General features: G+C 33.4%; 1 protein-coding gene across 5 annotated transcripts in view; it reads left to right on the top strand.

Moving 5' to 3' along the window:
* Positions 1–24,037, top strand: part of LRBA (LPS responsive beige-like anchor protein) — a 764,782-nt gene that overhangs the window by 530,111 nt on the left and 210,634 nt on the right. For all 5 annotated transcript variants that reach the window (XM_054484859.2, XM_054484861.2, XM_054484860.2 and 2 more), the window contains 2 exons: positions 11,081–11,198; positions 13,529–13,631. In XM_054484859.2, coding sequence (XP_054340834.1) covers positions 11,081–11,198; positions 13,529–13,631 — 221 coding nt within the window. The remainder of the gene's footprint in view (positions 1–11,080; positions 11,199–13,528; positions 13,632–24,037) is intronic.

The following is a 24,037-nucleotide window of genomic DNA, read 5'->3' as shown; positions in this document are numbered from 1 at the left end:
TTCTTCCCCCTTTTGTTTTTTGCTGTGTTTATGTTCATGTGTTCCCAGAATCTTGGATTGCAGATACCTTTTTTTTTTTTTGAGATGGGGTCTCGCTCTGTTGCCCAGTACAGTGGCGTGACCTTGGCTCACTACACCTTCTGCATCCCAGGCCCAAGCGATTCTCCTGCCTCAGCCACCCTAGTATCTGGGACCACAGGCACACACCACCACCTCCAGCTAATTTTTGCATTTTTTAGCAGAGACGGGGTTTCGCTGTGTTGCCCAACTGACCTTGAACTCCTGAGCTCAAGTGATTCTCCCACCTTGGCCTACCAAAGTGCTGGTATTACAGACGTGAGCCACCATGTCTGACCTGATTGTAGACACTTAGTGAAGCTGAGTTGGCTCTCCATCCATCAGTCAGTCTCTTCAATATTGTGCTAGATACTGTGAATAGAAAGATGACTAAGACTAGTGATGTAGTGTCATAAGAACTCCAGTTAAGTATGAACTCCAATCTAGTGAGGATTGTGCAACAATATGGAGTTATGCAATGAAATGAGGCTAACCCGAAAAGTCTTATTTAAGTTTTATTCATAATGTTCTATTACATATAGGCCCTTTAAGAAAATGGCTTTTTGGAAGATTACGTCTGAAGGCAAATGTGAGCGTAGCATTTAGTTCCATGCCCTATTATGGAAGTGAATACAAATCTGTACTATTCATTTATAACTGACTCCAACTAAATAAGCTTAATATTTAGTAGGAGGCAGAAACTAATTTTAAAAAAGTAGAAAAGTATTTCCCTCTGATTAGGAAAAATGTGTCCTGGGGATTTTAGGCTCTTAGCATCAAGTTCTATGTAATTTTTCCTTTCCATTTTGCTTTTCATTTCTCTTGCTTGCTGTGTTCAAAGAACAAAAGCAAATTTCTTCAAGATAAACAAAGGTTTTCCCTTTAATTTGTTTAAATAGCTTAGGTAACAGAGAAACTTCCAGTGGCTAAATCATATTGTATCTGCTACACAGAATAGTCTATCAGTAAACTGATATTACTCTAACTTGAAGATTTAGTTCATACATCTGGGAGAGGGGGGATTATTTATTTATTTATTTATTTAGAGACAGAGTCTCACTCTTGCTGCCCAGGCTGGAGTGCAGTAGTCCGATCTCGGCTCACTGCAACCTCCGCATCCCAGGTTCAAGCAATTCTCCTGTCTCAGCCTCCTGAGTAGCTGGAATTACAGGCGCCCGCCACCAGGCTCAGCTAATTTTTTGTATTTTTAGTAGAGACGGGGTTTCACCATGTTGGCCAGGCTGGTCTTGAACTACTGACCTCAGGAATATTCGCCCGCCTCAGCCTCCCAAAGTGCTGGGATTACAGACATGAGCCCCGGTGCCCAGCCCGAGGGGGGATTTTTTTTTTTAACTTTACCTTTGTTCATTTTATTTTTAAAAAATTTTAAGCAACAGTTGTACATATTCATGGGGTACATAAAGATGTTGTATACACAAAATGTATAGTAATCAGATCAGGGTAATTAGCATATTCATCATGTCAAACATCCTTTCTTCATGTTGGGAACATTCACTATCCTACTTCTAGTGTTTTTTTTTAATTTCTTTATTATTATTATACTTTACATTTTATGGTACATGTGCACAATGTGCAGGTAAGTTACATATGTATACATGTGCCATGCTGGTGCGCTGCACCCACTAACTCGTCATCTAGCATTAGGTATATCTCCCAATGCTATCCCTCCCCCCTCCCCCCACCCCACAACAGTCCCCGAAGTGTGATGTTCCCCTTCCTGTGTCCATGTGTTCTCATTGTTCAATTCCCACCTATGAGTGAGAATATGTGGTGTTTGGTTTTTTGTTCTTGCGATAGTTTACTGAGAATGATGATTTCCAATTTCATCCATGTCCCTACATAGGACATGAACTCATCATTTTTTATGGCTGCATAGTATTCCATGGTGTATATGTGCCACATTTTCTTAATCCAGTCTATCATTGTTGGACATTTACTTCTAGTTGTTTGAAACTATATATTATTGTTCATTGGAGTCATTCTACAGTGGTATAGAACACTAGAACTTAATTACTACTGTCTAACTGTAATTTTGTATCCCTTAACAAATCTTTCCATGTTCCTTGCTTCCCACCTCACTTTCCAACCTCTAGTATCCTCTGTTTTACTTTTTACTTCTATGAGAAGTAAAACACTTTTTTAGGGAGGGCTTTTGATACCCATCAAAGATGGAGTTCATGGAGGAAGAATTGGCATTGAGAAGAAAGTTTCTGTCCATTTGTTGTTTTAAAGTACTTATTATGAAATATTCCAATATATTTAAAGTTAGTTTTTTTATTAGTGGTGACTTAAATTTTAACTCTCTAGTAAGGAATAGAAAGCTCATGACTATAGAGAATCAATATGTGGAACATTAGACAAAAATACTTTAAAAAAAAAGTCTCTGTTGCCCAACCTGAAGTACAGTGGTGCAGTCATAGCTCACTGCAGCCTCAAACAATTTCTGGGCTCAAGCAGTCCTCCCACCTCAGCCTCTGGAGTAGCCGGAACTACAGGCACATGCCACCTCACTCATCTAATTTTATTTTTTGTAGAGATGGGATCTTGCTGTATTTCCCAGGCTGGTCTGGAATTCCTGGCCTCAAGTGATCCTCCTGCCTCAGCCTCCCAAAGTGCTAGGATTACAGGCATAATCCATTTTGCCTGGCCCTGATAGAAATACTTCATAACTTAATTCAGTGATAATAGCATGTTATTGTCACAACTTTTTGAGAAGTAATTGAGAATATTTTCAATCTAAATGAAAAAATTATAAAGGGCAAATTTATATTATGTTTTTTTTATACTGTACATGTAAGGAAGAACTAAATATAAATATTTTGAAGAAAAAAACAATTTGAATATTGTTGGCATAAAAGTGCAAAAATTATTTTGAGTATAGATATTTAGCCAAAGCAGTGTTAAACCATTTGGGGAGAAACTACCTAAATTAGATAAATGGCTTTCTTAGACTTTTTCTAATTTTAAGATCATAAATGAATGTATAAGTTATATGCATATTTATGCTTGACTTTCCTTATAAAATAGAAGGGTATTTGTTTAATGATTATCTTCTCAAGGCATTATTTGAATTAGACAAACCTCTTTACTGGATAAAGATAATAAAGTTGTAACTTGTAAAGACACCAGATCATACATCTTTTAGTAGCATTTTTATTACTCTAAAATATTGAAATTGTATATTGAAATGTTTCTTTTGTACAGATACAAGGTAATTTCAGTATCTCTTTTACTAAAATCAGATGAGACCCTTTTATACCTTGTTCACCATGATATTGACATTGTGGCTTTGTTTTTCTTTGTATTTTAAAAGGTACCTTCAAAGCTAAATGTCTCTATTTTAATTTAGATAAATATCTAAGTTCATTTGGTTCTTTCTCTACAAATTTACCACCCAGCTCTTCACCTTATGTGCTGCTATGAAAAAGATATAAAATATATTCATGTTCCTTGCTATGGTTCCTTAATATCCTTTTGCGGGTTCATTTTGGTTTCTTGCCTTCTTTCAAAAAAAAATTTAAACTTATGATATAGTTTAAATTTTAAAAACTGAATTAAAAATGAGCTGGAAGATAGATAAATACCGTCTTTGTTCTTCTCCTTCATTACTATGTTTGGCTTTTGATTCATTAAGATTGATATTTAATGCTAGTTGAATAAGAGATGGCTTTTAAGATGCATCATTTAGAATGCAAATTATTTTTAAGCTGAGGAATATTGAAAATAAAACAACCAAATAAAGAGTCTGAATTATTTACAGGCCAAGGGCTTAAAGGTGCATCACTCCAGCACAAATATTAAATTATGAAATGGGAATTTCAGTTTGCCATAAATCTGTCTGCCACAGCAGCTTAAAATAAAATAGTTTTACCCATCTAAAGCAACATCAATTTGCCAGTCAGTGCTTCATGTATCAAAGAGTGTTCTGTGAAAATATCAATATCATTGGTTAATATAAATGAAATTAATTTTTAAAGCTGGGCTAAAGGTTGACATCTGAAAAATTGCATTACTTTGCAGAAGAGAAATTTCTGTCTTGTAGTGAAATTTCAGGTCATAAGGGCAAGTAATTTTCACAATCTTCAATGGGAGCCAGTGAAATATGAACTTCATTGTCACCTAGCCCCAAAGCGATAAGATAAAATGAGCTGATACATCATTTGCTGTGGTTTTATCATCTCCCTCAGTAATTGGAAGAGAAAACATAAGAGTGTGTGTGTTTGTAGGCTCCCCTCTTGCCCCTCCCAACTGCCCCATCGTCCACACCCAGGCTAAAGCCATTTTAGTCCAATCAATACAAAGGTCACATAGCATTTTATTTATATATTTTTAATTTTTCATACTGACTAAAACTGCCAAGTAGAACATTAGAGTAATGAATATGTTTAATTGAATTTGTCACCCATGAAAACGCTATGAATACTGTATTACATCATAGTACTTGAAACCAGAAAGGAAATATACTGTATAGATAAAAAAATTAAATAACAACATGTGATTAATTTAAGAGGTAATTTTATTTTTTATGTATGACTTTCATTTTTGTTGTTTTTTGAAGTTTGGGGACATTCTAAGTGTTCATGGATATACATTTAGTAAGAAAATTATCAACTTAAATTTTCCACCAGAGTCAACTGTGTATCATTGTCATTGTCAAATTCAAAAAAGACCTCTAAATTTTACTTAAAGAATATACCTTTGAATTTTAAAACTAAAAGTCATATGGTTGGCGATGAAGTAAATCCTTGAACCAACTAGGATTCAATATTATTAGAGTAAATTACATGCTATGCTTTGATATCTACCTTCAGAGAAAACTATAGCAAAATGTAAAAACTATGTTAATAATAGTGATGCAACTTTAAAATACTTGATTAAAATTCTTTAAGCTATTTGTTCAAATTACAATTATTGTAACATCAAACATATTTGCACATATATTTACTGGTGAATTGATATGAAAGTGTTTTTCAATGTCTTTATTTTAAAGGTGGTTCCAATAATTAGTTTTTCTGTATTAAAGTGTAAACCTGTGACTATATAATTATGTTCCATTAAAATGGGATATAGTGAATATTTTCTAGACTTTCTTAGCTATTGTGTTATTGCTTAATGGATGGTATGATTAGTTTACATTTTGTATATTTGTCTAAAAACATTTTTCCTGATGTTACATATATCCGTAGGGTTTGGAGATGGTTCTGTTGTGCATTTTTAAATATCGTTATTGATATATATTACCTGATTTTATTCTTAACACCAAAATCTTCAGAAGTCTGGAATTGTCTGAAAAAATAAAATTACTATAGAAATTGGGAAATATTTGGCATAGGGATATGCTATACTAGTTTTAAACCTTAGGAATAGTAATTTTTAAAATACCTTTTATTGATGTTACATATGCAGGCTCTCATGTAAATATTTCTTGTTTTTGTGGTAAAACATTTTATCACTTTTTAATATTTACCCTTCAGGAGGAATTTAAAAACATTCAAAATGTATCGAGGATAGTTTTTTAAAAATAAAACTTCCCTCTCTATTCACTTAAAGGATTGGCTTTAACTATTTTAAATCTACTTTTTAAAAATCCCTAGTATTCAATAAATAAGAGTATATAGTAGGGCAGTGAATGTTGGTTTCTATTTTTGTTCTTTCATGAGGATAAGAAAACAAAAGAGAGTTTTATTTGGATAAACTTATAAGCTTTTACAAATGGACTGGTAAAGGGAAAGTAAAAAATGCCTTGCTTTTACTAAGAATAAGTGCAACAAAGTGAAGCAATTTTCTTATGTGTTAATAGTATACTATTTGTAGGACAGAAGGAAGAAATATATGCATTATTTGGGAAAAATAATATATCCTTTTCATAAGGCACAGTTTTCAAATAAAACTTTTAAAGAAGATAGGTTTGATGTTTTACAGTAAATAAATAGAATATTTATGTGTGTATATAATCTATACATTCAGTACTAAATCCTTTCTCTCCTCTCTAACACACTGTCTCAACATTTAATAAACCAGCTTTGAAACAAATTATTTAAAACAATTGAAAGTTTAATTTACTAATAATAATACTAACAATAATAAAACAAGGTGGTAAACATTCAAAGAGAGTAAAGATTTCAAGCAATTCAGGAGTTGAGGTCGTAACTGCAGAGCAATGGTAATGATATGGTTTCTATGGCAACTGATTCATTGGAGGGCTAGACCTCTGTCTAAGGTGCTGTCAGTGTATGTAGAGTTTCAGTGAACAGAAAGTCCCAAAGAAGGGTCTGTTTCTACCTAATCCAGTTTTAATTGAACTCTGGAGACTTTGAAGTGAAGCCTCAGACCAGGCCTATACTATTCCAATAAGAAATGAACCCCTTGCTTAGCTAGGCCTCAGCTGCTTTTCAGTACTGACACCTTTTCCTAATGAACACTTAAAGAAATATTATTATATAAATTTCAGCTAGTAATTCCTTGGTTAAGAGATTGCTAGTTTCTGTTTTAAATCTCAAATTTTTTGACCCTAATTGTGGAATTTTATTTAATTTTTTAAAAGATTAGGCTAGTTTTTTTGTAAGATTTTACTTTTTGACACCTTTAAAATTTTAACACCTTTGACAATTTTAAATAATTTTCTCTCTCTCATGCTGTTTTTTCTTCTCTAAGTTTTAAAACTTCATTAGACTTTGTCATATTTAACTTGAAAAGCATATCATTATACATTCAGTATGATACCATTTATATCAGGTTTGAGAACATACAAAGTGATGTGGTATGTTATTTATGGATATATGTGTACTAATAGTATAAAAACTTACATATAGATGATAATCCTAAAAACAAGGATAGTGATTGGCTGTGACAGTGGAGGAAAATGGGATCAGGAAGCGTTATGCATGTGAATTTTAGCACTGTCTGTAATGCATTTATCACTTTCTTATAGATGTATAGAATAATATGGCAAAGTGTTATGATTTTATAAGGTTACTGAGTAGTAGGTACATGGAGCTTATGTCATTTCCTTTACTATTGAGTTGTTTTTTTTTTTTTTTTTGAGACAGAGTCTCACTCTGTCACCCAGGCTGGAGTGCAGTGGCATGATCTAGGCTCACTGCAAGCTCCACCTCCCAGGTTCATGCCATTCACCTGCCTCAGACTCCCAAGTAGCTGGGACTGTAGGCACCCGCAACCATGCCTGGCTAATTTTATTTATTTATTTTTTTATTGAGATGGGTTTTACCTTGTTAGCCAGGATGGTCCCCATCTCCTGACCTCGTAATCCGCCCGCCTTGGCCTCCCAAAGTGTTGGGATTACAGGCGTGAGCCACCATACGCCGCCTACTACTGAGTATTTTTGACATTGGAATAAAACAGATTTTGAAGGACTATGACACTTGCAGTGTTTCAAGTAGATGTTTGAATAACCATACTGTTTAAGGGAATGGAATATAAATGGTATATTTTGTTTAATCAGAAAACTATTTCAGCACATGAAAAATCTTGTAACAATGCTGTAGTATACTCATTTCTCTTAATAAATGGAGTAGTCTAGAATATGATTAAATCTTTAGTTGTATGATCATGACTTTGCAATGAGTGGATTCACTATTATGAGCAACAGGTCTTATTATATAGCTCTATAGATAGAAAAGGTAGAATTTTCAGACCAGTGTGTGATATTCCTAACATATCAAAGAGCTTAAAAGATTTTTTGTTTGTTTTCCTTTGATTTTCCTCTTTCCTCTTTAACCCAAGTGCAGGAAAATTTTAAGCAGTTAGTTGGGTTCTAGTTTAACAGATATTTAACCCTTTCTTAAAAATGTGGCAATGTGGTATATACAATAGAAGCTCTGTATTTTTGGATTAGAAAACCTGGGAATAGGCCAGTTTCTGCCACTAACTTGCCAAGGAATTTTGTATCAAATATTTAACATGTCTAGGCCTCATTTTTCTTTTTTTTCTTTTTTCAGAGACAGGATCTGGTATTGTTGCCCAGGCTGGAGTGCAGTGGCTCAATCATAGCTTACTGTGCCGTCGAATTCCTGGGCTTGAGTGATGTTCCCATCTCAGCTTCATGAGTAGCTAGGGCTATAGGTGCATGCTACCATGCCCAGCTAATTATTTAATTTTTTGTAGAGATGAGGTCTTGCTATGTTGTCTGACCTCAAGCAGTCCTCCCATCTTGGCCTCCCAAAGCTCAGCAATTACCAGTGTAAGCCACTGGCCCTGGCTCTTGTTTTTCTTACGGATACATTGAACTATAAATGTTGCAGAACATATATTGGATTCTCTAATATTTGGTAAATCCAGGGTAGCAAACTCAAGTACCAATGGAAACTAGATGGATAATAGTAAATGAGTGAATGCTCACATCACATTAGTGAATAATAATAAGTGAAGTGAAAATGGTACCAAAATGGAGAGTGCATGCCAATTGTTACCATGTGGCATATAGATCCAGGTTTGCTAGATACCCTAGTTTTTCTTGAGAAGGCAGAAATCCGAATATTTTTGCGAATATCTGTTTTCTCAACTATTTTCAACCATGTGAAATTTTGTTAAAATATCATGCGGGTCAAATATGGACTGAAGGTTGCCATACATTGATTCATTTAGTCATTCTGAAAATTGCTACTTTGTGCCAGATATTTTTCTAGGCATTGGAAGTAGGGTATATTCAAAGCCTTTGCTCCAACAGAACTTAGATTCTAGTATTCTAGTGCTGAAGAGGCAACAGACTAGCAAGCAAATATTATAGTTTCAGTTAGTGGCCAGGTGTAGTGGCCCATGCCTATAATCCCAGCACTTTGGGAGGCTGAGGCAGGAGGATCACTTGAGCCCAGGAGTTCAAGACCACCCTGGGGAACATAGTGAGACCTCATCTCTACAAAAAAAATGTTAAAAGTTAGCTAGATGTGGTGGCATGTGCTTGTAGTCCCAGCTACTCAAGAGGCTGAGATGGGAGGATCATGTGAGCCTAGGGGGTTGAGGTTGCAGTGAGCTGTGATCACACCACTTCACTCCAGCCTGGGTGACAGAGTAAGACCCTGTCTTGAAGATTAAATTAATTTTTAAAATTTCAGGTAATAATAAGTATTATGAAGAAAATCTGATAAGTTTGGGGTGGGATGAGTTGTTAACAGAGTAACTGGGGTTTGGATCCTGTGGCTTTCCTGCAGAGGTGACATAAGAGGAGAAGTCTAAATGTGAGAATGAGTGAACCATGTGGAGATTTGGGAGAACATTCCAGGCAGAGTGGAAAACAAGGACAAAACAAGGCCCTGAGGAAGAATGAGTTGAGCTCATCTGACAGTCCCAGATATGAGGCTTTATGCAGTTATGAAGAGCTTAAGAGTTTATTATATATGTCATGGGAAGTCACTGGATACTATTAAATATAGGAATGATGTTATCTGATTTGTATTTTAAAAATTTGAGGCGAAGGGTCCTCTGGTCATAGTAGACTTCAGAGGTAAGAATAAAAGAGAGAACAAATAGATGCCTCTGAAGACCTTGGGGCCATAGACCAACTGGTGGTATCTCTGGTCAAAGTGAGAGAAAGGGATACATGCAGTCTCTGAAAGTAATGTTCATATTTTTGTCCTCTCTTTTCCTGTTCATTTACCTTTATTTTACATAGGCGTTGATTATATTACTGAATTAGTAGGATTTCTCTCTCATCCATTTCAAAACTGCACACACGATTATCTTGTCCTTTGAACTTTTTGTTTTGTATTTTCAAGAAACACTCCCCCTTAGAGTTATACCCATTCTATTTCTAGATTCTGTGGTGTCAGAAATAGAATCATTTTTGTAGAAAGACTGAAATGCATACTTACTGACTTAAATAAGATTTGTTACTTTTTTTTTTTTTTTTCAAAAAAACTACATTCTGCATTGGAGAATGCAGATTTATTTGCCATTAGGATTTTGAAAATAAAAATGAGTAAAGACAAAACAGTTTGAGGAGGATAAATTTTTACTACTCGTTATTTTTCCTCTTTGCTCATCCCATCTTTATTCTTACAATATAGTATCATAATCAAATGTTTCATTTGTAATTTTTAATAATGGTTACTTTTGAGATATATATCTTAATTTTTTAAACTTAATTTGCTTTCATAGAATATCAGGTTTTGAGAGCAAATGCATCTCATTTTCTTATGTATTATGTATAGTACAGGTGTAGAGAAATGCTGAGTCTGGTTTTCCCTTAACGCTTTCACAATCAAGCTTTTGAAATGAACTTTTTGAAAAACAAAACTTGAATCAAAGCAACAAAGTGGCTTAGGACTAAAGACAGGATTACTTTGAATTGGCAAAGCATTTTAAGCAACTCTGTCTGTCACTTGGGATGACAAGAATTGTAACAAGTTACTCTGACAACCACCTACCCCATAGGGAGATTATGCTAAGTTCATTTGCAGGTTTGTGTTTAGCTTTAGCTGACAAAATGATACTTAACCTCTTATATAGTCAGTCTTTGTGCTTTCTGAATGAGTGACTGTTACCTTAACAGTGACCTTAAAAGTGTCATTTTTTAAAGTTATGAACTTAATATATTTGTATTATAATGTATATAAAATCATTATTGGGCAAATTATAATCATGTAAAACTGAATTGTGTATGTGATTTATAAGCATATATGGCATTTTTTTAGGTCTTTTTGTTTCTAAGATTTTATCTGAAGTTTTACTTTTCATAATATGGTTTAAAAATCAATCAGTAAATGATGCAATATGTATTTCCTCAGAAGCAGTAGATTATATCATTGTTTTTAAAAGCCCAAATATATACTTAAATGTTTTATAATTTTACTTTGCTTTTTAATTTAAGCTTCTTTTCTATAAATTACAATTTATTTTCTTCATCTACAAATTATGTCTAACTATTAAATCCTTTTTCTTAAAGATTATTTTTCTTAATAGGGTCTTTTCTATTTTAATTGGGGAAAGAAACAACAACAAAAAACAAGTATTGTTACTTACCTGGGATTATTTTTTTCCTCATTAGATCTTGGCGTATACAGAAGGGCTGCATGGAAAATGGCTGTTCACAGAGATACGATCAATCTTTTCTCGTCGTTATCTTTTGCAAAATACAGCCCTGGAGATCTTTATGGCAAACAGAGGTAATATGTTACAGAAATACATTGTTACAGAGCTAACTTACATCTCTTTAAGATTTCATTTTTGAACGTACCATATTGCTTCAATTTAGATAGTTATTTGTAGCCCACCTTCTGTTCTAGTGACCTCTTTTTTTGTACCAAATTCTTCTTCATGGTTTCTTCCCACCTTGATTATTAATAGAATCATTTGTAATTCTTTTCTTTGTTTTACCATATCACAAATTGATATAAGGCTTTATAAACGTAAGGAATACATAACCATTTAATCAGCTTGAAGAGGAGTTTTGATGTCCTGAGCATTGCTTTGATACTTAGATTCCTTATGGAAGGTGGCTGCATTTGGGGAGAGGAGAGGACAATAACGATTCATACATCTATTTAATCTTTTGTGTGATATATTGCTTTTATAAAGGAACCATGAGAAAATGATACTGAACTGTCCTGTTTGCTCTGTATTTCATCATTCTTGAAAGTAGAACTAAAATTTAATTTGCAGTTTTACAATGGAACTTGGTGAAATCCATGAAGACAAGAAGGGGAGACAAGTTGAACTTGAAGGAAAAGCATCATTTGATATGGGTGGAGGCGTACAATGGAATATATGTAAAACCTACTGATTTATTGTACATGTTCCTTGCATTATATATACATGGGTTGATGGTTTCTTATTTTTAAAGGTACACATAACTGCCTATATTCCACACACACATTTTGTTTTTCCTTTATGAAATTATCTGTCTTTAGGGAATACAAATTTCTTTAGGAAAAGATTTTTCCCTTCCTATTTGATCTCCTCCTGGCACATACCTCTTCTTCTAATGTAAACATTATTCTTCTAGGCAAATAATCAAGAGAATGTTTCACACTTTATTTCAGCCCGCATCCTTGCTGTCCCAAAGGGGCTTCAATCTTAGAATATTTATTACTTGCTCATCCTCATTCATTTTCTTTCTTTGAAATTTCTTATGCATGCTTGTTTTTATATGTGTGTCACTCTGTTGCCTTTGCCTCATGGCCTTGACCATCTGCCATAACCTATAATGATTTTTTTCTTCTGTTTATTTTTTCCCCCTGAATTCAGTGTAATAGTGGATATGTAAAGTAGGCTTATCTAAAGGATACATACACACACACAGATAAGAATATATATATATAATATATTCCTATGTATAATTATTATATATGTATTCTTATATATAATTAAATATATATTCTTATATATAATATACATTATATATATTCTTATGTGTGTATATGTTCTTATGTGTGTATGTATATATTATGACATTACTAAATATGTTATAGGTGCTTAGTGAATGATCGATTACTTATTTACCTGAATACCTGAAACATGTTGGCAATGCCAGTGTTTAAAAACTATAGGAACATTGGTAAATTTTTTTTTTTGGCTTTAAATTTTTTTTAAGGGTTGGTAGAGAAGAAGGACCATCTTCTAGATGAGCGCTTGTAGCTTACATATGATTCTGATATTGAAGTTAAAATTCCATGACTGACCAAATGAATATCTTCTAAACTCTCTCATGATTGTATGATTTTACTTTCATGTTCTTTAAATGGGTAAAAATTTATAGATTACTCTCATAAATTAACATTTATATGCTAAATATGTTTACATATTAACATGTACTTCTTGGTATTCTCATGTATGTGAAATTATTGAAATAGGATGAGAAAGCATTTAAATTTAATTTTTAACCACAGAGGAAAAATTTTCCTTCAGGTCACACATTGTTTTGGATTATATGAACATTTGCTCATTTGAACATATGAAAGATAAACATATAGACATTGTAAAAAGACTGTTTTAAAACTTAATGATTGGAAATAAATGTAACTGATTATTTCATAGCTATATTGGTGATTTTTTAGTGTTAGTTGTTTAACTATATAAACTTAAATTTTTAATATTTGTTTCTGGAAATTCCTAGAAATACTTTTGACTTGCCAAAATTCATTTTTGTAAATTTAAAGTTGCAGCTGCATATCACATTATCTCAGCTATCATTATCATTATTATTATCATGTCTCATAATCTCAGCTTCATGTCACATCAATGCAACATCAACTGTTATAACTCCTAATAGTATTTAGGAAAGCACTGTCTATGGTAAGGGAGTTTATAAGTGAAATGAATATTACCACTGGCATATTAATACTAAAACTTGATATATACTATATAAAAGGAATATAGTAATAATTATATTTAATAGATACCTGAATTAAAAGTAAATATTTTATTGGACCAAGGAGTCAGTTTTCCAGAAAGGAAGTTATACTGTGTTCTAAGTTTTAAAAATTATTTGTTGTAGTTGCTGTAATGTTCAACTTCCCAGACCCAGCAACAGTAAAGAAAGTGGTTAACTATCTACCTCGTGTTGGCGTTGGAACAAGTTTTGGATTGCCTCAAACCAGGTACTCTTTTATATGAGAAACTTAGGGAAAGTAATGTGCCTTAATAGTTGTAATAATTAACCAGTATTAATATTCTTATTAACGTTAATCTGTATTAACGTTCTCACTTATTTTGAAATTTATAACTTTCTGTTTTATGTTTCATAGTAAATAATGATTATTAGTATTTTCTTTTGACTAAACTGCATTATAATGTACTATTTTAAGTTATTAAGTTTTCTTTTGACTAAACTGCATTATAATATACTGTTTTCCCTAGCATAGGGTATGGTGTCTAGCAGAGTATATACTTAGCAAATAATCATTAAATAAAAGATTGCCTAGCCTTACCCCAAGAAAAGTGTATATTGTAAGATTTACTTTTTATCTCTTTTATGGAAAGTTTAAATACTAACCTTTTAGGAAAGATATTTATAGTATATATATCGATATAATTGCTATTCTTTTCAAAGATACATATATATATAATATATATCATAATGGTATATGTATGTATAAATATACATACACACGATATATATCATAATGGTACACACACATATAAACAGAAAATACCGCATGATCCTGCAATCCCACTACTGGGTATATATCTAACTGAAATGAAAACAGTATGTCAAAGAGATATCTGTACTCCTGTTTTCATTGCAGTGTTACTCCCAATAGCCAAGATACAGAAATCAACCTAAGTGTACATCAGCTGATGAATAAAGAAATTTTGGTTATATATATATGCAATGGAATGCTACTCAGTCTTTAAAAAGAAGGAAATCTTGTTGTCTACAATAGCATGGATGAACTGGAGGACATTCTGTTAAGTGAAATAAGCAAGACGCAGAAAGACAAATACTGTATGATCTAAATATGTGAAATCTAAAAAAGTTAGACTCATGGAAGTAGAGAGTAGAAACGTGGTTACCAAGGGTAGAGGTTAGGGGTGGGGTGACTGGGGAGATGTTGGTCAAAGGATACAAAATTTTAGTTAGGAGGAAGAGTTGAAGAGATCTGTCTTACAGCATAGTGACTGTAGTTAGTAACAGCATATTGTTTTCTTAAAAATTGTGGAGAGTAGATTACAAAAAATGATGAATATATGAGGTAATGGATATATTAATTTGCTCAAATTAGCTATTTCGTGATGTATACAAGACAAAAAACACCATAATTTTTATTGGTTGCTAATAGTCTGAAATATGAATATATCAAAATTGAGTAATTCCCTCATTGCTGAAGATTTGCTTTATTTCCATGTTTTCATTATTATAAAAAATGCTATGGTAAAATTATTTATGTATTTTTTATTTCAAGTTTTATGACCAATGTCTTATTTAAAAAATAATAAAAAATATTATGCTACCTGGAAGTACTATTTGCCTAAACTATATAATTTAAAGGAGGAAAAAACCAAATAGCATAAAAAAGCAATACTCATTTATGTGCTACCTAGAGGAAACCCACCCTTTTTTTTCTTTTTCAGTAAGTATTTTTTTCCAGCTTTATTGGGTTGTAATTCACAAATATAAATTACATATATTTAAGGTCTACCTCATGATGATTTGATACATATATACATTGTTAAATGATTGCTGCATTCAAGTTAATTAACATATCCATCCCTCACAGTTACCTTTGTGTGTGTGTCTGTGGTGAGAATACTTAAGATCTACTCTCTTAGCAATTTAAATATGCAATTTAATATTATGAACTATAATCTTCATATTAAACATTAGATTCCCAGAACTTACTCATCTTACAATGAAAAGTTTATACACTTTGACCACATCTTCCCATTTCCCCCACTCCTCTGCCTCTGGCAACCAAGAAGCCCCATTTAAATATAAATACATTTATACGTTAAAGGTAAATGGACAGAAAAAGGTATACCATGCAAACACTACCTTAATAAAAACAGCCAGCTAGTCATATCATTACTATATTAGTTTTCTAGGGCTGTCATAACAAAGTACCACAAATTTGGTGGCTTAAACAACAGAAATGTGTTGTCTGACAGTTTTGGAGGCTAGAAGTTCAAAATCAAGTTTTCATCAGTGTTGGTTCCTTCTGAGAGCTATGAGGGAAGGATCTGTTCCAGGCCTCTCTCCTTGGTTTTTAGATGCCTCTCTTCTCCCTATGTCTCTTCACATTGTTTTCCCTCTATGTGTGTCTCTGTGTCCAGGTTCCCCTCTTTTACAAAGACACCAGCCATATTGGACTTGGGCCCACCCTGATGACTTCATTTTAACTTGAAAATATTCTCTCTGCAAATTGTTACATTCTGAGGTACTGGGAGTTAGCTCTTCAATATATGACTTTTAAGGAGTCATAATTCAACCCATAACAATTATCAAATTACCAGACAGAGCATTATATTATCAGAGGAAAAAGTGACATATCATAATGATAAAAGAACCAGTTCATCAAGGTGATGATCTTAAATTTACATACATCTAAAAATAGAGCTTCAAAATTCATAAGACAAAAATGGATAGAAGTGGAATGAAATATAGACAACCTCTCCCTGTTATGTCAGTAATTTAGAGAACAGGTAGACAAAAAATCAGTAAGTGTACTGAAGACTGGAACATTATTAATCACCTTGATCTGTGTCACATGTATAAAACATTTTAGTCAACTGCACAAAATACATTCATTTTAAATACACATAGACCATTTAGCACATTGACCATATTCAGCCCTAAAACAAGTCTCAAAATGTTTAGAAAGATTGAGATCTTGGATCTCTGGTTAATTACAAACCAGAAATCAGTTACAGAAAGGTTTTTGGAAAATCTCTTGAGATTTGGAAATTAACGCACTTCTACATAAAACATGGGCCAAAGATGAAATTATAAGGGATATTAGAAATAGTGTACTAATTGAAAATAACAGCACAACCTATAGAAATGTTTAACATGAAGATAAAGAAGTGCCTAATGTAGAATTATAGCATTAAATGATTTTATTTAAGAAGGGAGAGGGTAAGGGGGAGGGGAGGAGGAGAGGATCATTGCCTAAAATCAATGATCTTAGCTTCAATCTGAAGAATGTGGAAAAAAAGAGGAGCACATGTAGTCAAAGTAAGCTGAAGAAAGAAAAAAATAATAGAAATAAATGATAGAGAAAAAAATCAATGTAATGAAAGCTGTCTCTTGACAAGATTAATAAATGTATTAATAGTAAATAGCAAAGATGCAGAAAGAGAAGACACAAATTAAAAATATTAAGAATAAGGGAGGGAACGTCACTACAGATATTAAAAGAAAAATAAAGAAATATTATGAACAAATTTATGCTACTAAATTAGACAACTTAGATGAAATAGATTTCTTGAAAGGCACAAACTATCAAATATCACTAATGAAGAAATGGTTAACCTTAATAGTTCTACAAAGGAAATTGAATTGTAGTAAAAGACCTTACCTCAGAGAAAACTTGTAGTTCAGATGAATTCTATCAAATGTTTAATGAAGAAATAATACCATTTCTACACAAACTCTTGCAAAAAATAGAAAAGGAGGTTAAATTGCCAAAAACATTATATGAGACCAGCATTACCTGAACACCAAATGCATACAAAGGCCTTTCAAGAAATGGGAACTGCAGACATCCTGATTGGAAAGGAAGAAATAAAATAGTTTTTTTAGCATACCTTCTTGAATGTTTATATGGAAAGTCCCAGGGAATCTATGAGGAAAACAACAACAACAACAACTGTTAGAACTAATAAATGAATTTAGCTGTTCATAGCATACTGGGTCAGTATATAAAACTCAGTTTTATCCCTGTATGCTAGCAATGAACAATCAGAAATTAAAATTAAAACTAGTGTTTAAATACTATCAAAAAATAAATACATATAGATAAATTTGAAAATATATTTATAAGACCTACTCACTGAAAACTATAAAACTGTTTTGGAGAACTAAAACTTAAAAATGGAGAGTTGTACTATACTACGCTCATGGATTAGAATACTCAATATTATTAAGATGTCAGTTTTCTCCAAAATTGATATGAGGTCCAAAGCAGCTCTATCCAAAATCTGAGCAGCCTTTTTTTATCTTTCTTTCTTTCTGTTTTAAAGAAATTGGCAAGATGGCCAGGCATGGTGGCTCACACCTATAATCTCAGCACTTTGGAAAGCCCATATGGGAGAATCACTTGAGCCTAGGAGTTCAGGACCAGCCTGGGTAACATAGGGAGACACCATCTCTATTTTTTTTAATTTAAAAAAAGGAAAAAAAGAGAAATTGACAAGCTGATTCTAAAATTTAAGTGAAATTGTAAATATCCAGAATAGTTTAAACAATTTTGAGAAAAAAAACAAATGACTTAATATAAAATTACATTCATTAGGATAGCTTGTTATTTAAGGATAGACTCATATAAACCAATGGACTATGACAGAGTCCAGAAATAGACTCAAACATATATGATCAATTTGATTTTTGACAAAGATGTCAAGGTATGTCCAGGGGGGGAAATGATCTTTTTAACAAATGATGATGAACAATTGTTTATCCATATCCAAAAAGAAAAAGAACCTCACCCCTTAACTTTACATATAAATTAACTCAAAATGTAACAGAAAAAAATGTAGTGTAGACAAACATAAGTGCTAAAAGTAGAACTTCTTGAAAGAACACATAGGAGAAAAATCTTTGTGACCTTGAATTAGGTAAATATTTCTTTAAATCTTTAATTGGTTTCATTAAAATAAAAAACATTTGCTTTGAAATGCCAACTTTTAAGAAAATGAAAATATATGCCAGACTGGATTAAAGTATTTGTTCAACTTATGTGTGATAAAGGACTTACATCCAGGATATGTAGGAAACATACTACATAACAAGATAAGCTTGCTACAAAAAAAAAAAAAAAAGTAAGTTTTGAACAGATACTTCAACAAAGAATAGATATAGATACCAAATAAACACATGAAAAGATGCCAAACATTATTAGTCATCTGAGAAATTCCGATTAAAACCACAGTGTGATCCCATGACATACCTATTCGAATAACTTTTTAAAAATCTAACAATACCAAGAGCAGTATACAAGGCAACTGGAACCTCACATGTTGTTCATGGGAAAGTAAAGTGGTACGACTTCTTTGTAAACAATTTGGCAGTTTCATATAGAATTAACCATACACTTTCCCATGCATCCTAGGAGTCTCACTCTAGGTCTCCTACCCTAGAGGAATGAAAATATATGTTCATGCAATGACTGCTTCATGAATATTGATAGCAGCCATACTCATCACAAAAATTGGAAATAACCAAGATGGTTATCAACTGGTAAATGGACAAACTGTGATAAATCCATACAATGGAATCTATATAGTACTTAGTAATAAAAAGGAATGAAGTACTAATACATGCAACAACACAGATGAATTTGAAAATATTATACTAGGCGTACAAAGCCAAAACAAAAGGCTGCATGTTGTATGATTCCATTTATATGACATTCTGGAAAAAGCATAACTGTTAGGGACAGAAAACAGAACAATGATTGCTAGGAGCTATGGGAAAAGAGGAGGAATTGCATACAAGGGAGAATAAAAGGAACTTTTGGGGATCATGGAACTATTCCATGTCATAATTGTTCTTACACAACCCTGTATGTTTAGAAAACTCATTATATCGTACACCTAAAAATAATGAATTTTTCTCTATGTAAATTATTCTTCAACAAACTTGATTTTCAAAAACAACAACAAAGAATGTGTAAAGTTAATGAGGATGTATAGGTTAGGAACTTAATGTATATCATACTAATTCCACTCCTAGGCATTTATCAAGAGTAATGAAAACATACATATTCACATTTACTTTTAAGCAAATATTAATAGCAGTTTTTTTCTAGTCTCAAATTGTAAACATTTCTGATGTCCATCAACTGTGAGTGGCTAAACAGATTGCAGTACCTCTATACACTGGAATAAATGAAATACCACTCAGAAATAAAAAGGAAATGACTACTGATACATGCAACAACATGGATGAATTTCAAAAGTGTTGTGCTAAATGAAAGAAATTAAACATTACGGGCTCCATACATCATAGCCATAGGCTGTGGTTTTATTTATATGAAATTACTGAAAAAGCAAAACTACACGGTGACAGAAAGCAGATTATTGCTTACCGGGGCCAAGAGTTGGGGCAAGGGAATTAGCTGCAGAGGGTTATGAGGGACCTTTTAGAGTGTATCTTGGTTGTGGTGGTGGTTACAGAAACATATATATATATTCAAATCTCATCAAATTGTACACTTAAGTTTGACAAATATTATACATTTAATATAATGCATTAAATTATATCTCTTCCTCAAGAAACCACAAATAGTGCTCCCATGTGATCCAGAGTTCCCACTACAGGCATCTATCCACACGAAAGGATATCAGTACATTGAAGAGACATCTGCACCCCCATGTTTATTGCAGGACTGTTCACACTATCGAAGATATGGAATCAATGGTGTTCAGCAACAGATAAATGGATAAGGAAAAGGTGCCATATAAACACAATGGAATACTATTCAGCCATAAAAAAACATGGAATCTTATCGTTGGTGGCAGCATGGATGGAACTGGAGGACACTATATTAAGTGAAATAAGCCAGGCACAGGAAGTTAAACACTGCATGTTCTTACTCATCTGTAGAAACTACCAAAAGGTTAATCTCCATATGAGTAAAAAGTAGAACAGTGGATACTAGAGGATCAAAAGGATAGTGGGGAGGGAGATATAGGGAAAGATTTGTTAAAGGATACAAAATAAGAGCTGGACTGAGGAATAAATTCTAAAGTTCTATATAACACTGTAGGATGACTAGAGTTAGCAGTAATACATAGTTTCAAATAGCTAGGAGAAGGATTTTGACTGTTGCTAACACAAGTAAATGATAAATGTTTTAGATAATGGATGTCCTAATTACCTGATCTGATCACTATGTCTTATGTATATCACGTCACTGTGTACACCATAAATATGTACAATTATTACATCTATGTAAAACTGCTTAATTAAATATAAAAAATTAATTATATTCCAATCACAATTATTGAAAGATAAGCTTTCTAAGCATATTTAAAAATACCTAAGCCAAAAGTGCTTATTACATCTGTACATGTGATGCTTTTTTAAAAAACTGTTTATTACAATCATTTTAGTATGTACTATAGCATTATTTAATATACACATGATAAATCTGATTGAAACTTTTAATCATTTTGATAAAAATGATTGGATTTTGCTCTATTACATCATACAATTTTTTATTTAATATAAATATTAAATCTATAGATTAAGGATTTTGTAACTATGTTTAATTAAAACCTGTATGTGTAGCCTCTGGTAAATCAGAATTCACATATTAGTTTTGTATTTGAATGTGTGGACTTAATAACTAGTATTTATATAGTTGAAAGTAACCTAATAAGTCTCTGAGAGAAATGTTAAAATGGCAAAATATCTCTCATGGTATAGGGTATAGGGAGAGTGTAGGCGTATGCATCTTTCTCCTGTGTGCTGGGACTACATTGAAATAGCATAATTACTAATTATTTCCTTTCATAATAGGTATTGATTCATCATCAATACAATTTAGTTAACTAATTTAAGAACTGGAAAGAGCGAACACTGGGATTTTTCTGTTGATTGAAACATATTAGTGGTGGAAACCTACAGTTTACTTTTAGCATACCTAATTTGGTATTGATTTGAGCTACTTTTGATCAGTGTTTATTTTTAAATTTTAAGGTAGTATCCTATTACAAATGCAATTGCGATAGAATGCACAAACATCAGCTAGGATGTTAGTAGTAGCTACAGCCAGCCTCTGGCTGGATGGCTGTCAAAGGAATCTCTCATGTGCTCCTTAGCAGTAGGCCTCAGTTCTTTACCGAGTCAGTTTTTCCATCTGCTACTGGAGTGTTTCATGACATGGGAGCTGGCTTCCTGCAGAGCGAGTGATCCAAGAGAGAATGAAGCAGAAGCCCCAATTTTTAAAAATTACTTACTCTTGATAGTTATACACCATCATTTCTGCTGCATTGTATTCGTTTACAAGTGGGTCACTAAATACAGCCCAAACTCCAGGGGAGGGGAATTAAGCTCTACCTCTTGAGGATGTATTTCAAAACCACCACAGGTCACAACTTTTATGTAAATGGGGCAAATAAAATGGTCCTTCTGGATTATAAGCCATGTTGCCTTACAATACCGGTAATGCTTTTGATTAGATAATTTTTATAATTTAATGAGGATTTCAGAGTTCAGGAAGAAGCAGTCCAGAGGAGCATAGTAGATTTCCTTATATTAGTTAAAAAGTCTTTTTCTACAAATTATCTCTTTATTTTAGAAAAGTTTTGTTTATCACACCTAGTATATGTTTTCATACCTGGGAATGTTTTGTAATGTTCTCCCACAGTTAAAGCTAGATGTCCTTTTTTTTTTTTTTTTTTGAGAGATGCCGTCTTGCTCCATTGTCCAGGCTGATCTCAAAGTCCTGGGCTAAAGTGATCCTGCCACCTCAACCTCCTAAAGTGCTGCAATTATAGGCATGAGCCACCGTGCCCAGCCTATAAGTCTTAATTTATTAATCAGTTTCTTACATAGATTTTCACTTACAATGTGTCAAGCACTCAGCCGTGTACAAGATAGAAACCATTTTACTCATACATTTTTAAAACAAATATGTAAACTAAATAGCTGTGATAAGTGACAGGAAGGATATAATTAGAGTGTTGTAGTAGTGATTAGTAGAGTAGAGATGGGTTGCTTTGGATAAGATAACCAGGAATATCTTCCTATGTGACTTTTAAGTTTTGATTTGAAGAAATATAACCAGCTATTCTTTGAATGAAGGCACAGTATATGCAAAGGCCCTGAGGCAAGGCAGGGAGCTTCTAGTGTTCTAAGAAATGTTGGAAAGCAAGTATCACTGGAACTTAGTGATATTAGGAAGAGGGTGTTATTTATATAAGACCGGAGCCTATTGAAGACATCTGGATGATATGTGATGTTGATAATGTAGCTGAAGAGAGACATTCTTGTTTAGAGATTTTTAAGAAATATAATTGATAAAACTCAGAGATTTGGGGGGTGATGACAAAGGGAGATATTCAATATGTTTAGTCAATACTCAAGTCTCAGCTTGAGCTGCTCAGTGGTATTTACTGGGATTAGGAATAATGGACAAACAGTATTTATATAAACATCCTTCCATCCCCATGGCTGGGGTTGTGGGGAGGAGGTGGATGGACAGAAAAGAAGTTTAATTTTAGGTCCTTGAAATTAGAACCCCTGAGAGACATCCAGATTGAAATGTTGAATAGGAAGCTAGATATAAGGTGGTATGTTGAGAGCTCAAAAGAAAGGCCTAGTAATTGAGAATCACTACCATATAGATGAAATTTGAAGCCAAGAGAGGGAATGAGTTCATCGGGGGAGAGATTGTAGAATGCCAGGAGGAACTAGGGCTACATCCGGAAAACCTCAACATGTAAAGGTTAGGTAAGGGAAGCAGGACATCCCTGCCCTCCCAAAAACAACAACACTAAGAGCAAAAACAGGAGTGGCTCAAAAGACAGGAAATCCAGGAAAATATGATGCCAAGTGTATTAGTCTGTTCTGGTACCTCTATAAAGAAATACCTGAAACGGGGTAATTTATAAAGAAAGGGGGTTTAATTGGCTCATGTTTCCTCAGGCTATAAGGAAGCATGGCTGGAGAGGCCTCAGGAAACTTACAATCATGGTAGAAGGTAAAGGGGAAGCAGACATATCTTATATGGCAGGAGCATGAGGAAGAAGCAGGGAGAGGGGGGTGTCACACACTCTTCAACAACCAGATCTTGTGAAAACTCACTCACTGTCATGAGAACAGCAAGGGGGAAATTTACCCCATGATATAATCACCTCCCACCAGGCCCCACCTCCAACACTGGGGGTTACAATTTGATATGGTTTTTCTCTGTGTCCCCACCCAAATCTCATCTCAAATTATAATCCCCACATGTCAACAGAGGACCTGATTGGATCATGGAGGCGGTTTCCCCCATGCTGTTCTCATGATAGTGAGTGAGTTCTCACGAGATCTGATGGTTTAATTTTTTCTTGGTTCTCCCACCCCGACTGCTGCCTTGTGAAGAAGGTGCTTCCTTCTTTGCCTTCCACCATGATTGTAGTTTCCTGAGGCCTCTCCAGCCATGTGGAACTATAAGTCAATTAAACTTCTTTTCTTAGTAAATTACCCAGTCTTAGGCAGTTCTTTATAGCAGTGGGAGAGTGGACTGATACACAATTTGACATGATATTTGGGTGGGGACACAAATCCAAACCATATCACCAAGGGATGGTAGTTTTTAAACATGAAAATATCTGATGAGAAATCAGTAAGACA

The sequence above is a fragment of the Pongo pygmaeus genome, chromosome 3 (assembly GCF_028885625.2).
Source record: "Pongo pygmaeus isolate AG05252 chromosome 3, NHGRI_mPonPyg2-v2.0_pri, whole genome shotgun sequence".
NCBI classification, from domain to species: domain Eukaryota; kingdom Metazoa; phylum Chordata; class Mammalia; order Primates; family Hominidae; genus Pongo; species Pongo pygmaeus.
The sequence above is the reverse complement of the archived record's forward strand: the minus strand, read 5'-3'. Positions and strand labels throughout refer to the sequence as shown.